The 16,215-nt window shown below is 40.3% G+C and overlaps 1 protein-coding gene across 5 annotated transcripts in view; it reads right to left on the bottom strand.

Moving 5' to 3' along the window:
- Positions 1 to 10,212: 10,212 nt before the first annotated feature.
- UBR2 (ubiquitin protein ligase E3 component n-recognin 2) overlaps positions 10,213 to 16,215 on the bottom strand; it is a 58,459-nt gene continuing 52,456 nt past the window's right edge. For 4 of the 5 annotated variants that reach the window (XM_086461868.1, XM_086461869.1, XM_086461865.1 and 1 more), the window contains 6 exons: positions 15,816 to 15,924; positions 15,506 to 15,562; positions 13,865 to 13,942; positions 13,500 to 13,670; positions 12,656 to 12,757; positions 10,213 to 11,896 (listed from right to left, as the gene is read on the bottom strand). In XM_086461868.1, the coding sequence (XP_086317994.1) occupies positions 11,755 to 11,896; positions 12,656 to 12,757; positions 13,500 to 13,670; positions 13,865 to 13,942; positions 15,506 to 15,562; positions 15,816 to 15,924 (659 nt within the window). In that variant the 3' untranslated portion in view covers positions 10,213 to 11,754. The remainder of the gene's footprint in view (positions 11,897 to 12,655; positions 12,758 to 13,499; positions 13,671 to 13,864; positions 13,943 to 15,505; positions 15,563 to 15,815; positions 15,925 to 16,215) is intronic. The other variant, XM_086461866.1, reaches the window with a different exon arrangement.

Genomic DNA, 16,215 nt, shown 5'->3' on the forward strand with positions numbered 1-16,215 from the left:
ATTGCACAGCCCGTTAGTTTTCATTCTTAAGCCCTTGTGCACTTGCCCCAGCAGCACTCAGCTCCTCCGGCTTTTGTTCACACTCCTTCTGGGATGGACAGACCAGTTCACAGCAGGACACGTAGGGACGCGTCCATACATCAAGCCATAGTCTACATCTCGGTGGCCAGGCTGTTTCAGGCCATCTGCAGGCAAGGTTTGATTTTGACAGGTAGTTGTGGCATCCTTCCACTTGTTCAAAGCTGGTCAAAGCTTTTAACTTCAGTTACAATAATGAATTAAAAAGTCAACTCTGTAAGACTGACTGGAACAAGGGCACTAACGTAAAAGCCAACTTACTACTCACCACAGCCTTTCGACTATTGCTTTGCTGAGGGACTCTCTGCGTGGCAGAACTGTACAAACCAGACCAACTCCTTCCTTCTCAGTAAGGCACCGCTACAGCCGACTTCTCCCTCTCAGCTGGTCCGTTAAAGAACAGGAGTGTGGATGGCGCGTGATGTGGCCACATATACCAGAGAAGAGCTTTTCAGAGGAGTCACATATGGATAGGAGCCGCATTACAAGGATTAAATAGAGTTTTTCCTTGTGAGGCTTCAGTGTGCTGTGACCTATGCTAGTTACTTGACTAGACATCTGATTTTTCAAAGAGATCTAGATTTATTGCTGCCCTAGAAATCTGGTTTAGACCAGGACTCTCCAATTATTTGTGGTCTCTATTTTTTTTTCTACAGTCTATTGCTAGAGCGACATAACAAATTGTCAAATTATTCTTTCAACGGCCCATTGGAGAGGCCAGTTCCCAGAGGCAAGGGTCTCATGGTTTTAGGTTGGTAGAGTGACTATCTGAGACAGGTTTATGAAGAATAGCACTGGAATCACGGTTTCATACAAATAAGAACAAATAGTGTATATGCTAATGCTGTTTAAAATAAAGCCTCCTGGTTAATGAAGATCTTTGTAACATCTTATGACTACTAAAAGATTGTAATATGACTGCTTTGTAAAATATTACATGTAAAATATCATTCGTCCAATCTTACATATACTTTCTTGTGACAACGCAAATGCTGTTCTAGATAAAGATATCTCTGCTGCCTGCAAATGTAAATTTAGGTATTTAAAATTATATTGCAAGTAAAGACCTCTTTAAAGAAAATATATACAATTTAATACAGATTTCTTTAATTTCCATTACTGCTGACTTCTGGCTTCTGAATTAATTTTTTGGACCCGTTTTATGCATTCCTATAGATGGGAAGCTTTTCTCCTCCTTTCTCTGAGAGAAAGCAAACCTTCCTCCTCTCATGTGCCCAGCTAAGTTCAGGATGTGAAAACAGACCCCTAAATCATTTGCCTCTTACTAGAAACAGAATTTGCTGGACCACTGTAGTAGTGTCCTCCTGTAGTACATGGGAATTAAAACATCTTCACAGGCCTTAACTTCTAGACGTGCTCAACAAGTGAAACCACTGGCATCCTCAGGATCTTTGATAATCAGCTACACTGGGTTTATAACCTCTTTTTTTTCCCATTTAAATCTAACTTGCAGCAGACCTTCAAAAGAAAGCATTGTTGTTATTTTAAATTTAAGTCTAAAGCTGAACACAGTCAAATCTGCCTGCAGCAATCCAACAACTCCCAGAGCCGTGCCCTGATTTTCAAACTAATAAACTTCAGAAGGATGTGAGCTTAATTCATACAAACCAGGCCACTTCTTTTTAGGTACTTCCATATGGATTATCGGCTTAAATCCAAGTACACAGATCTGAGAGCCAGCCCAAGGCCTTGAAGTGTCAACTTTAAAGAAATATGTATTTCTTTTTTAAAGAAATGACAAAAAGGGCACTATTTTACTGGTGACATTTATTTGAAGGGACACGGAACATTCGCTAAAGTGCTTTAAAGGAGGAAATATAAACAGCTTCCTTAAAGCTATTATTTCCTAAGTAGCCTTAATACAATTGATAAGATTAGCCTCCATGCATTACAAGAGCTTGGACATTTTATAATACCAGACAAATGCATGTGTGCAGCTTAGCAAAGAGCATGGGAATGCTATATTGGGCGCGTAGGCACCGCGCACTTCCCAGCTAATGGTCAGGGAAGATTTCCAAGGCTGATGGACAGAAAAAGAGATCCCAGCAAAACAGTTACTTGTTTGCACCCAACTTGCTTGTTTTGTAAAAAACCCAAACACCGCTCTTACCATAATCAACGTAAAATGGGGACAGATCACAAATGCTTATTCAAAAAAAAAAACCAACAACCCCATAAAGAGCATTATTAGAGATTAGTTAATTAAGAGATAAGGCCAGAAAAATAGAATGGTGCCATGTGATAACAGCCCCCTGCAGGGAGATGAAGCTTAGGCAAATGTATTTTTGGTAACAGCAATGCAGCAATCTGAAATCTGAAGTAATATGCAAACTTTTTTCTTTTTTTTCTTTTTCTTTTTTTTTTTTTTTAAATTATATCAGACCTATAGTGTTGTGTGACTGACTGAAACACTGATGTGGTAAAACACCTCTCTCAAAGTACCTGCATTTGCTGATCCCCTGTCATTTCGCAGGAATTAGTGAATTTTGATCCAAAGCACACTTGTGAGGCAGGAAAGCTGGAGGAAACCCTGGCCTGGAGCTCAGATTTGTGGGCTCTTCATCATGGGCACAACCTTTGCAGCACCCGTTTGGCAGCCTCCCCCTCACACACAGCCCCTCAGGGGCTGAGCAGGGCTCCCACCTCCCATCCCACCAGCCCCTTCCAAAGCAACACCCAGAGAACAAGTCTCGCCTGATCACCCTGGTTCTACTAAAAAGAAGGATCCTCCATAAACATGAGTCAACCGCTAAGTTCATTGTGAGGTGCATTTCCATAGTTTGTTCTCAAAGCCAATTTTCCCAGAGCAAAGGGCGGTGTGGGAATCAGAGGTACCAGGCAAGCTCAGCAAAACAAAGGGCAGGTCTGCAGCCTCTCGTCCGACTGAAGGCAGGCACGCCGCTTCACCAGGCAGCCAAGCCTTCACGCATTTTACATCACGTCCCCAGGTAAGACAGGGTCAAGCACCGCAATCAGAAATGGAGACGCTGGGGCATGTGAAACTCGGTATGGCACGACTGCAGCAGTGAAAGGGGGGGACCAAAGCAGAAAGTCCGAGGTGCACAATTCCCCAGACTGACAGCCTTGTTAAGAGGGTGAAAATGAAGCTCGATTCTCAAAAAAACCCCATAGAATTCACTTTGAAATAGGCTACAATACAGAATTTAAGAGCAGCATCAAAGAACCGCCGTCCCTCCCAGCTGTGCACCCCTCCCAGCTGGAGGCACACCAAGCCCACCCTCCAGACAGGCAGCAACGTCAGTGTACGCAACTGGGAGGAGACGGCTCGCCGTGTTCACCTGTTCCAAGACACACATCATACCCAAACGTAAAGCTTCCCTTTCAGGAATCGGGGTTTTTGCCTTCCCAGCTGCCCAAGTAACCTGGTCAGAGGGTAGCACAGCTCTGCCTTAGACAAATGCTTTTTCAAATGGGTATGAGTGTTCCCATTTACAGATGTGTTTTCTCTGACACAAATAACAGACTAAGGTTCAAGATGAAAAAAACACAGGTGGAAAACACAAACAAGGACAACCTGAGTTCACAAGTTCATACGAATGAATCTTTCACTAATTATATAAATTAATCAAGAGCAGAACTAATGTAAAAAATGTTGATTCTATCATGTTGCTGTGGGCATATTTTAAGTAAATTATGACAGCATTTTTTGTTTTCACCCTAGAATTTTAAATGTAATTAGGACCTAAAATTTAAATTTATTCTCTACTTGTCTAATTCTTTAAAAAAATTTTAGAATACTTCAGATTATTCTTGAGATGAGGTAAAATTAAAAATGGATTAAATCCATTTTAGGAAGCATTTTGTTCAGGGAAAGACTCCCAATGGTATCTCTAGGCTTTGAATAATAACTACCATAGCATGTCCCCTACTTTAGTGGGACAAAACGACTTTCTGTCCCCTCTCTCTTTGCAAGCTGGTGCTCAAGCAGGAGTGCTGCTCATGCAGGCACACATTCCCAGCGCTACATACCCTCCTCAAATATTTCACAGCTAGGTCTCTCTGCCTAGTGAAGACTTACGAGTGGATCCTGAAGCTCCAAGAGCAGGAAAGAAGCCCATCCTCCTTTCACCACAATCACTGCTACTGCAGCCCTGGGGAACCATGAACACCTCGTTAGCCATGCCTGGAGCAGGGTTTCCCACCCTCAGCACGTGTTACACTCCAGTGCAATGAAGCAACCACGTCGATTCTTGGGTTTGCTGTCTTAGATGAATGGGACACCTTTCAACACCTGCACAACTTTTACTCCACATCTGCACAGCCATTTGAGATGCTGAAAGTTTTACTTCAAATCTCACGTACATTAACAGCAGTTACCCACTAGCCTCCCAGCTGAACACTGTGTGCTTCTGCATGCTCCAAGTGCCACACATGTTGCCATCACATAGCGTTTACATCTCCATTAAAAGGAAAAATACCCACACTCAAAATTCCTTATTTTCAGTTCCATCCTGTTCAAGCTGACAGTAGAGGGGAGTTTAAAGCCTACATTGTGAAGCAGTACAGAGAAAAAGAAAATATAACATGAAGAACTTTGTTTCAGAGTTCACGCCACGTTCTGAACGTTCAGCTGCTACAGCACCTTATGAATTACCAAAGCTTGACACGGAAAGATTTATAATACACAGATGAGGTGCCCAACTAATTCAACAGAATTAAATAGATACCCAACAATTACTGCATTTTTTTTTTGTTTTTCTAGTGTACTTTGCGCTGAATTGCACACTCATTCCAAAAGACTCTGATACAACCACTGCAAGGAAATGTAGGGTCCTTGGAGCTGTCTTTATGGGGAGCAAACAATACCTTTCTAAAGCAGGCATCTCTGGTTAGAGGACACCAGTGAATTTTATCAGTGAACATACTGCTGATCTCCTTGCCCTCATTATTTTCATATAACCTTTTCTCCAATTCATTAACATGCTTTAGCACCCTATATGTTTAGAGTACTGCAAATACAGAAATATATTCCACGCATTATTCCTCAACTTCATGGTTGATTTCAAATCAACACCTCGGTTTTATAAGTCACTAAAACACCCCACCGTGGTCCACAGATGCTATCACTAACCTGAGCTCAGCTGTCCCACCCTGCCTGGGGCTGACTAGCCAGTCTGGCTTTCCTTCCAGGATCCTATGCAAAGGACAAGCTGGAAAACTTACCACCTCCAAGCTCATGCTGTCTGGAAAGAGACTGTGAAAATATATATCCACAAACTGACGAAAAAGTAACATTTAATCATTGCTGTCATGGAGACGAAGATCAGTACTTGCCATTTCTTAGCTCCTACACCTGGCGCACTGTGAAACTCCTCATACTCTCCCCTCTTCTCTTTCCTCCAAGAGAAGAGCATTTGACAAATCTCTCCATCAAGACACAAAGATGTAAGATTCGGGCATCCAATGTTTGCATGCCATCAGAGGGGGAAAGGTGGCAGAAAAGCAGGAAAAAAGAGAGGACAGCCTCAAGGTAAGAATATGCAAAGATAAAAAACATGCAACAGCCTCAAGATAAGAATATACAAAGCAGTTTTTATACTTGGTACAAGGATTCATAGAAGGAATGTTAAAACTGCCATGAATGAAGTATGAATTAAAATGTAGGTCTATGAAACAGCAGAAGAAATAATTGAGCAAGCCTTTAGATCAGCATATATAGATAAACAGGGATGTGACTGACAGCAAGAAAGTGGGTAGATGCTGAAAAATGTGTTGTTTACAGGCAGCCCAGGAAGCCTGAGCTCCAAATCGCCACCGTATAGTTGACTTCTCACAAGCAGACCTGCACTTTGGTAACAAGAGGGAGAAAGTGAAGTTATAGTGTGTTGTGTGTGACATTTCTCTCCACGTTATTGTATCCTAGCCAAGGCACCCCAAAACAAGATAAGACAATGGGCAGCCTTGCTTAAGAATGATGAAGGGTGAAGCAGGATAGTGAGGCAATGGCACCACAGTTACTGCTGAATCCCAATGGATATAAAACACCTTTCCAAAAGCCAGCTTGCCATCACCAACCAAGTGGTACGTAGGGTGGACTCAGCAGTTGTTGCTCCTGTCCTCTGTAGGACACAGGGCTGGCCAGACCACGTGGACACACACGTCTCGGTGCCTGTGGGCGTAGGTGTGTGGGTGGATACAGGGAACTTAAAAAGTTAAATAAGATAAAATCACCATGCCCTTCCACAGGGTCTCAAGTGGAAGGGAGAGGATGTTTTAGTACGAAGCTTCAACCTGTCACCGTAAATACTCAGCTACTTCAGGGCCAGGTGGTGGTAAGGTGTACTAAACAGCATGGAAACACTCCCTACACGATCAGAGGGCTACAACAAACATTCAGTGTGTGGTAGTCACAGGGCCCTGCTTTGTAAACGTCTAAACTATTTTACTGTAGCTTATGTTCCTGCATCAGCCTGTAACATGTTTAACAAAATATATATCAATATAAGGTAAAAATAATATTATTGACAAAATTAGCTCAATACAGTTGCATAAAAGTCACACCTGAATTAGTCATCAGACACTGAGCTGACTCTCCCAGAACAGAACTAGGAATTTCTATTTCTCCTGACCATCGTTAGCCTCAAAATAAAATAAATAATGAAGCCCCTTCTCCTTCTTACTGAAAAGAACTGCCTAATGGTCTGAAGAGCAGCTCTGTGAGGCTTTCAGTCAGGCCTCAGAGGGTTTTCCAGCAGATGAACTCCGAGTTTGATCTGGAGGCAAGCACAGGCTGGTCAAGAGCCTCAGTCAAGCCCGGGATCCCCAGCCACCCACCTGAGGTAAGTGGAGCTCCTCACTGTCCCTTAGCCATCGGTTCAAACTTCCATGACAGCGAACCCCCAGACTGCATGGGCACTGCTGGCTGGCAGCAAGGAGAGGGAGAGAGGCTCCAGCTCCTTCTGGGCACGTCTCCATGCTCTAGAGCTGCCCGAGGTGTGTGCTCTCGCTGCAGTCCCAGCAGCCAACTCTACTTAGTTATCCCAGGCTGACAGTAACGCCCTTCCATCAGTCACTGCTGGTTCCCCAAACCAGCAAATGACACTCCAACAAGGTGAAGCTGCTTACTGGTAACTTGAAGTTATCAGCAACTGGGGACTGAGATGTGCTATCCACACATACGACTTTCATCAGGCACTAAATGATGGAGAGTGTTTGGCCTCAGCAATACCTGTTTGCAGTGTTCTTACTCTGGGACTCTTCCCACCTTTGCTTGAACACAGGCCAAACGGAGAAGCCAACTCTACTCCTTCCCATTCTTCTAAACATTCAAATGCCATTAAAAAAGAAAAAAAAAAAAAAAAAAAAAAAAAAAAAGGAATTCATGGTAAGGAGAGACGTTTCCCTAAAGACAACTTGTCTGTAAAATTTCCCATCATTGGCAAGCAGCATTTCTGTGTGCCTGTCCCTGAGGATACGTTGAAGCACTACCATGCAACCTGAACCAGTTACCCAGAGAAAGGGGACACATGGTGACGCGTTAGCTACGTACACAGAGGTGTGGTTGGCAGGCTCCCTGGCTGTCGTCACCCCTTGAGCACCTGGAAGCATTCCTGCAGAAGGATAAGCTTTGATAACAACCAAACCCAGTGTTCCCATGAAGTCTCCAACCTTCTCCAGGCAGGGTCAAGTAGGACTCTGGGACACTCACCATAAGGAGCTGAGGAACAGCTAATGGCAGAGAAGTGGATGCCTCCCTAAGAAGGTTTTCCTTTAATTCCAGTTAAGAGATGAAGAGCGCCATCCCGCTCCCACTAAGATGGAGGATTGGCCTGGGAATGGTCCTGGCTCACCAAAAGCAGAGCAGATTGCAATACGAAAATAGAAAGATCAGAAACCCCATAGAAGCCTCACAAAGATCAACCCAATCTCTCTTGCCGTAATCAGAGATAGCCTCCCTATCCTGGCCTCACACAAAATCATTCAGCTGTTGGGTTAGTTTAAAGGCCTGTTCCTCTTTCGCCTCTGTGATTTTCAGTGTGATTTCAATGTGATTTCAATGTGATTTCAGACAACATCCTCATAACCAGCTGGGGAGACGCAGACTAGACAGACCGCACGGCGGACAGAAACCTGGCTGGATTTTCAGGCTCAGAGGGCAGCAGTGAACAGCTGGAAACCAGCCAGTTACAAGCAGCATCCCCCAGGGGCTCATATTCAGGCCAAAACTGTTTAATACTGTCGTATTTGACTTATATAATCAATAACCTCAACAGTGTAATGGAAATACAGAGCCACTACTTCTTGCCAAAGGCAATTGCTAGAAAGGAGCAGAGGAGAGTCCAGGGCAGAAGGGAGGCAGAATGCATACGCAGTTGATCAGGACAGGACTGAATTGTGAATAGATTTGAGATGCAACTCCCCTTGTGCCATTTAATCTTCCAGAAAGGAAAACAAATGGGATCTTGTGCCGAAGGTACTCGCACGGCAGGTTGAGCACCCAGCTTCTCCTCTACACAGCCAGGTCGTAAAGAACGTTATCACAACGACAGAGCTTCTGAACAAAAGGCCAAGTCATTTAGAGCAAAAGAAAAATGTGCTTAAAATGAGCTGCCAGGGCTGGAGCGCGAGAGCTGCCAGGGCTTTGTGCCAAACCTAAAAGGACAGAAAGGGATCTGTGCGGCTGGATGTGCCACGTCCCCTGTCCCCGTTACAGAAATGAACTGCATAGGGCAGCAACGCGCTGAGCCCTTCAGTCCGGGTGGGTCCCAGCGCTAGAGCAGGAGCTGAGGCCCGAATTGTACTTGCTTAGGCATCAGCTTGAAGACTTGTTTGAGGGAGACAGAAGCAAGCTGTAGGGAATGGGGGAGAGCCAAAGATAGAAGTGGGCTGAGAATCCACAAGCACTCCACCTCAGCCAACAAATTCCCAGTAATGTTACCGATGAAGTAGTTCGAGGGCTGTGGGGAGCACTGGCTCCGGCACAAGTCACAAGGCATCAGGTGTTAATTATGTACTTCCACCGGTAAGAAAGAGCCTCCTACGGCAGCCTGTGGGAAGTACAAAGTGCTATCTTGAAGTATGAACCGAGTAAAAAACCATCACTGATGTGAACCTCAACCTCATCCCTTTACAAAGAGCAATTTACAATCCTTTAAAAAGATGATTAGACTTTTTGGTAGAGGTCAAGAAAGGTTTAGCTGACTGAAGCAAGTGACACTAATAATATAATCATCTTACAGTTATAGCTGGGGAATTGCAGATGTTGCACATCCAGGTATTGCTGTTAGCTTGTGATTAACTAGGTGACACACTTGAAGGAACACGGTCAGCAAAATTCTAAAAACAATGTTTAAAATGTACTTATTGAATGTCAACACCAAAAGCATTTACTTGATGGTTTCAGTTTTGGTTTGTATTCTGTTATCATAGTTTCAGGTTTGGGCATTTTTTATTTTATTTTTGTTGTTGGGTTTTTTTCCTCCCCGAAACACATAATATGTTCTAGATTGTACACATAATCCATAAATTAAAGTTATAGCCAATTTATTACAGATATTATTTCCCTGAACTGAAACAATGTTATATATAAATATTTCTCCACTGATATAAATACATGCAAAACAAATCAGAAAATAGAAGTCTTGAATGACTAAATTGAAAAAAAGATAAATTGTGTACTTTGCAATGATTTGTGGTCGTAATTTCACCAACCTATTCCACCTCGCAGTCTCCAACTCTGATCTCAGAGGAAGAGAATCCTTCTTGCTGTCAACATTTTGCTTTGCACAGAGAAATCTGTCAGTATCATCAATTATCTTTTTAATATTATGCTTACAGGGAAAAAGTAGGTTTTTTCAATGCAGTTACACATTATTTGAAACTGTGGCACACAGCTTAAGAAGCAAGACTCTCTGCAAAGGAGTGGTAACATCACCAAAAAAAGTGTGATTTCTATGTACCATGCACAGAAAACTGTTGATATCAACCAGCTTAAGTAGGGGAAGGCAGAGATGAAGCATTAATGTCATTTTTTTTCTTGCAACTTCTGCATGTCTCTGTAAAAAAGTGACAGCAGTACATAAATGATTCAACCTACAACAGGTAGTAGAGACAAGAGCAGTCTGTACTGGTTTTAAGAAAAAGAAATCAACATTGGCCAAGTTTCTTTATTTCATACTTCACATCTTCACTCAATACTGTTACTGAATGTTTGAAAAATTGTCCTGTACACCATGAATATACAAAATTTATCTGAAGCATTAAATCTGTAAAAATAGAAACAATTCAGTCAGTCCAAGTGTAACTGAAGACATGGCAGACAGTAAAGGGATTGCTTATCTGGGCTGAAGACGTAGTCAGAAAGCAAGACTTAACTAAAAGAACCACAGGTTATTAAGGAAACAGAATTATGTAAATCGAGATTTTACTAATTTGTCAGAAGAGAGGAGAGATAAAGGTAATGGATTTTATTTTAAATCAGTGAGCATAGTATGTCACTTTTTAGAGACACCTTGGTGGTCTAATTACATACAACTAGAAAACTCACTGCCTTCAGGCACCCTCATATCAAGTGCAAATCTGCGCAGTTATAGAATATATTTATAAAATATACTATATGCAAACATCTTTACAGAGCTTTAAATCAAGCCAAAAAGTAAATATACTTGATGGGACAACAGAAAGAAGAAATGAATCGATGCAAAAATGTGGGTAGTGTGATTGTGGCCCTTCAGAGCCAGAGGAAACCATTCCATTTGTCTGCAACAAAAAGGAGGTGGAATTTACACCGTAAAAGTTGACCATTAACAAAAGTGAAGAAAATATCCTCTGTGCTTCTGCAAATTAACACAAAATTAGCTTTCATGACATTTTGCGTATTGTCATGATCTTAAAATATCTCCTGAAGCACAATGTCAACCCTTGAATACCAATAACCAATCACGTAACTGAAAGTGAAAGGATTTTCCAGCTAAATTCAAATTACTAACTACATAATTCTAAGGAGTGCAATGCTCTGGAAAAAGCTTTAAATTAAATTATTTTACTTGTAAAGCTAGTGTTAGGGGATTTTTTTTTTTTTTAGTTAAAAAACAATTGGAAGCAAGAAAGCTGCAAGAGTACAAATGACAAAATCCTTTTAGATACACCAAGTGAAAGAGTGAATTATCCACTGATGCAGACAGAAACATCCATTTGCTACATTATTTGCTTCCTTACTTCATTCCATTGCATGTACACACAGCTTAAGTCTTAAAATGCAGAATAATAAATAAAACGGCTCAGATTACTAGCAAGGGGCAAAACACAATCCGTAATTGTGCTCTATCTAGTTTCTGTTTCAGCAGTCTTTTTTTCTTGCAGTTTATAAGAAAAGTCACAGACTTCCAAAAAGAGTCATTCTTTTTTTTATCAGAAACTCAAGTTCATTTGCCCAGGTTTATAACCCAAGACATTTCTGTGAAGGAAGCACAGTGCAAATTATATGACTAATAAAACTTGCTTACATAGAAAGAAGTTTACTTGATTAATGTTAACTGGTATCTTTATGAAATACATTGTAAAACAAAGATTAAATAATAGGACTGGGTTTGGGGTTGGTTTTTTTTCCTCAGACTGTTTTTCCTAATCCCTCCTTTGAAAAGCTTACTGAGTTACAAAAATCTTAATAAAGTTCCAGTCTTCAGCAGATAACCATTATAAATGCTGCCAATCAATGCCAACAAGCGTTTGATTTGCTTCTTGTGCATGTCCAATTTCCTCTGTGATACTGTGCTGCTGCCAGAGTTTTTGAATCTTTTTAAATCGTTCTTTGCACAGATGTAAGGGATTCCCACGTCTGAAAAGGAGATAATACTTATCAGGAATGATAAAACACTGCAACTAAGCACAAACACTCAGGTGTGACATTAAATACTAGATAACCCTTTAAAATCCCAAAATATTTACATAACACTTTAACATTATTCTCTTGTCAGAACAAATCAAGAGATATTTGGGCTCGTAAACTGGAGTGCTGCCTTGTCTGGTCCCCCACCCTTACTGCTCAGTGGTTCCCTCCAGCCTTTGGGAATCCCATGTACAGCCCACAGAAGTCTGAACACAGGTTTTCAGCAATCTTTCCGTGCTGAACCAGCTCCTATGCTAAGATTTTGACCAGTTTCAGAAGTAGCAAGCATTAATATCAAGTCCTCAAAGTATTCTCATAGGAAGCAGAGATAGGAGTTAAGACAAAGAACTACCACAGTAAGTAAAATAATCTCATGTATTTTCACTAAGTATTAAATTAACACAGATTATACAAATTCACTACATACAAATAAAATTTTCAGCCCTAGTTTCTAGGGCTTCACAAGTGCTAAAAAGATTTAAGTTTTCACACCTCAAGATAACCTGTGAAAGATCTTCCATTAACTACTTTTAACCTAAAAAACACATATTAGCATTAAAATGTTTGAAGATACTACACGCAGCAGCAATGTCAAAATATAACATTACCTATATAGTTAAAATAAAAAGGTAACATAGAAAGTGTATTTTACAAACCAGACAGTTTTAGAATTTCTGTCTTTAAAAGACGTATTTTTTAAATATTCACCTGAGTCCCTGGTCTGTCTCTCCATAGTCATCGAGATAAGGAGGAGGATAAAAGCAGCCTTTTGTTTTTCCAGCTAAAAATAGCACCTGACATTCTCGTACTCTACAGAGAAACACAGAGAAGGTTTTAGGCATTGATTTTTAGGTGAATAGTTTCTCACATTTTCATAGACACTGCTTTTCCAATTCTCACCCACTTCCATTCTGTATAGTCTGCACCCATAAGTTTTTAAAGTTTGTGGGTTGTTTTTTTTTTTTTTTTTTTTGGGGGGGGGTGTTGTTGTTTTGTTTTGTTTTGTTTTTTTTTTAAAAAAAAAAAACGTAAAGAACTTATTCTCTTCCTGTTGTAACTCCTCAGTAGCAGTTGCAGGGGGGAATCTCCTCCCTCAACCTGCTGGCCACACTTCTTTTGATGCAGCCCAGGATGCCGTTGGCTTTCTGGGCTGCAAGCGCACATTGCTGACTCATGCCCAGCTTTTCATCCACCAGCACCCCCAAGTCCTTCTCCTCAGGGCTGCTCTCGATCCACTCATCCCCCAGCCTGTGTTTGTGCTCAGGATTGCCCTGACCCAGGTGCAGGACCTTGCACTTGGCCTTGTTGAACGTAAGAAATTCAGTTTAAAATAAAATTAAAGTTTTCTATAATACTTTTATCTTTAAAGAAACAACCTCTGAACCTTATACCAAAGTATAAGGAAGATGAATACAGTCTACAGGCAACCCTGTTATTAAAAAACCACTCCCTTTACAAACCACCCCTGCAATCATGTTTATAGAACTATTCATTTCATGTCTACACACACCATCTAACTTAGCAATGTAAGCAGAGGTGTTCAGCTCCTTACCTAAGGAATATGCCCACTCCAGAACCACAAGTGTACGTATGTGCAGTACAGGCTCCAACGTCCTCTCCTTCCAATTCAGTCTGACAACAGTAACTCTGAGAACACAGCATGGTCCCACACACAAGGCACAATGTTGGGGCTCTGCTTTTATCACCGCCTGATTTCGGACACCTTTTGTAAAGCAAAAAAAAAAAAAATATAATCCATCATATGTATTAACTCTAGATGGTAAAAACAAACCATAGGTGCCATTAACTTTATGATTCTATAAACAAATTCCTGAGGCTTTCAGGTTAGAGGTTTCCCAGGTCATCAAAAGGAGCAGAAGACTTTAGGGGTCCTCACTATAACTGCATGCAACTTACGAGAAATTGGATGCTTGGTTAATGAGGCAGCTGTAGTCGTCCGGAAGGTCTATCAATTTGTTGGATTCTCGTGCATAGCTAGAATAAAGCAATCAAATGAACCACTCACATTTCAATGCATAATACACAGTGATTTCAGACTCATGCATGTTTTGCTGATTCATCTAAACTGCATCTGCGCATCATGAAACTCTTAAAGTTTTCCTCTTCTCCGCCACTCATGGAGTAAAATGGTAGCACGTACAAAAGGGACCCACAACATCTCTCGGCTAGGCCACCTCCAGTTGTCTTAGTCATATTTTTCATGAATTTGAGAAAACGTACAGGCAGAAAGTCAGAAAAATACCTGTCTCATATATGCTTTCAGCAAAACCTCGTGATGAGGTCACTACGGGTTTACCTGAATATTTATTCTGCTGCCTTACCAGTTTGCTTTATACTTTCCTTTTGTCACTAATATTGAATGGAAAATAGTCTGACTCTCAAGTTCAGAGAACTTGTGTCCTGAAGAAAATGAAATATTCATGCAATGAAAAGGACCTATTTAATACCAAATGTTTACATCTTTAGAAATAACAGTCGAAAGGTTTTTGGTTTTGTTGTTTTGTTTGTTTGTGGGTTTTTTTGCAGATGCCATACAGTAAATTTTAATAATCTTCAACTCTAGGAATAATACAAATTAGACTGTGAAATGTAAGTAGAGGTTTGTAACAGAAGCGATGTACAAGAACATGCTGAGAGGGGTAAAAAAAAAATCCCTGTCAAATTAGATGTAATCTTGGGAAGAACATTTAATCAGCAAAAGGAACACATGGAAAAAAATCCCAGCAATCACACGTAACAGGAAATCAATTACGCAATCACAGTATTCTTACTGTGTAAGAAGTTCTATTAATAGCCTGGTATTTAACAGATGAAGTGATTAATTTTCATTTTTGTCACTTAGCCTTATCGTATGCACAATGTTGAAAGACTGACTTTAGGTGTTTAGCACAGGAGATTAAAATGCAGGGGTATGTTAATGACAGCACTGTGACCTCATTCATTTATAATTATTCGGATAACCGATAACCACTATTTTTACCCAGCCTTCATAAAGAGAAATACCCCAAATGCTTTTCTATATCCACTAAGTATTAAATGTGTTCTGAATTCAAAATAATTGCTTAGCAAGTAGAAATGTATGAAAAGCAAATTTTCTTTTTAGCAACTGAATCGACATTGATTTCACTGAAGAATTCAGATTCTTTAAAGAGATAATTTAAAAAGCTCTTCAATGCCTGGTATTTTTAAATAAAGGTTATATACATCTTTTAGCAACAGGATATATTTTGAATCAGAAGGTACAAATCTACTATAAGAAACATGAAAACAAATGCTATGGCCTCTGATTAATGCAGATCAGTTTAAGCAAAACTGTAACATTTAACTTTACCTTTAAAAATCTACTAATTTAAGCAACATTTCACTTTTCTTACAAAATTCCAAAAATCTCTTTGCTTATCCCCTAATATCTTTGTCATTCAATAAAGCAGAACTGACGCTATGTTATTATAAACACCCTTCAGGAAAAAATATTTGGAGAAAACTGCAACATTAAAGTTTCTCCCCTGTCTGTGCTTAAACATTCTCCATGTTTACCTGATAGCATGTCTCTTGCCTTCCAGGTATCTTTTTACTTCATTGTTACTGCACCAACTACAAGAAAGAAAAGAATCAGCTTTTGACTTCAATGGATGATACTTTCCACAAACAAATAAGCAAAAAATCCACAGTACATCTATTCGATAATCTCTACAACCAAAATGATTCCTTTCAAAACACTTCCTTCACAAATGCTTTTCAAAGTTTAAGATACACATCCGTATACGCACTCCCAGGATAATACTTATATTAGTATCTTGTGCAGGATTCTTTATTGTATTTAAACTAAGCATAAAACACAACTTACCTTTCTATTAATGTGTTCAGAATCTCACTATTTTCTTGAAAAAGGCAAGTGAGGTTGTTTGGCAAGGAAAGATAGCTACATAGGTGTTCAAACTGGTTTGTTCCATTTACTGTAAGAAAGAAAACATCTATGTCTCACAATTACATTTTTTTAAATGACATTATCTATAATAAATGAAAAATCAGCTCTAAATAATGGCACAGCTATCTTTTTTTTTTTTTAAACTGTATCCCCCCACACCCAAAATGCGGTATGAAGTATGAAAGTGCTAGTAAAGGCACCAGACAGCTATGTTGGAAAACTACCAGTAATGAAAACCAACTTTCCTCAAACTTCCCCCAAGCATGTTTCAAGCCTAGTCACATAAGAATCACAAAAGAGAGTTCAGTGGCCTTTACAA

The sequence above is a fragment of the Leptosomus discolor genome, chromosome 2, assembly GCF_034619465.1.
Source record: "Leptosomus discolor isolate bLepDis1 chromosome 2, bLepDis1.hap2, whole genome shotgun sequence".
Taxonomy (NCBI): domain Eukaryota; kingdom Metazoa; phylum Chordata; class Aves; order Leptosomiformes; family Leptosomidae; genus Leptosomus; species Leptosomus discolor.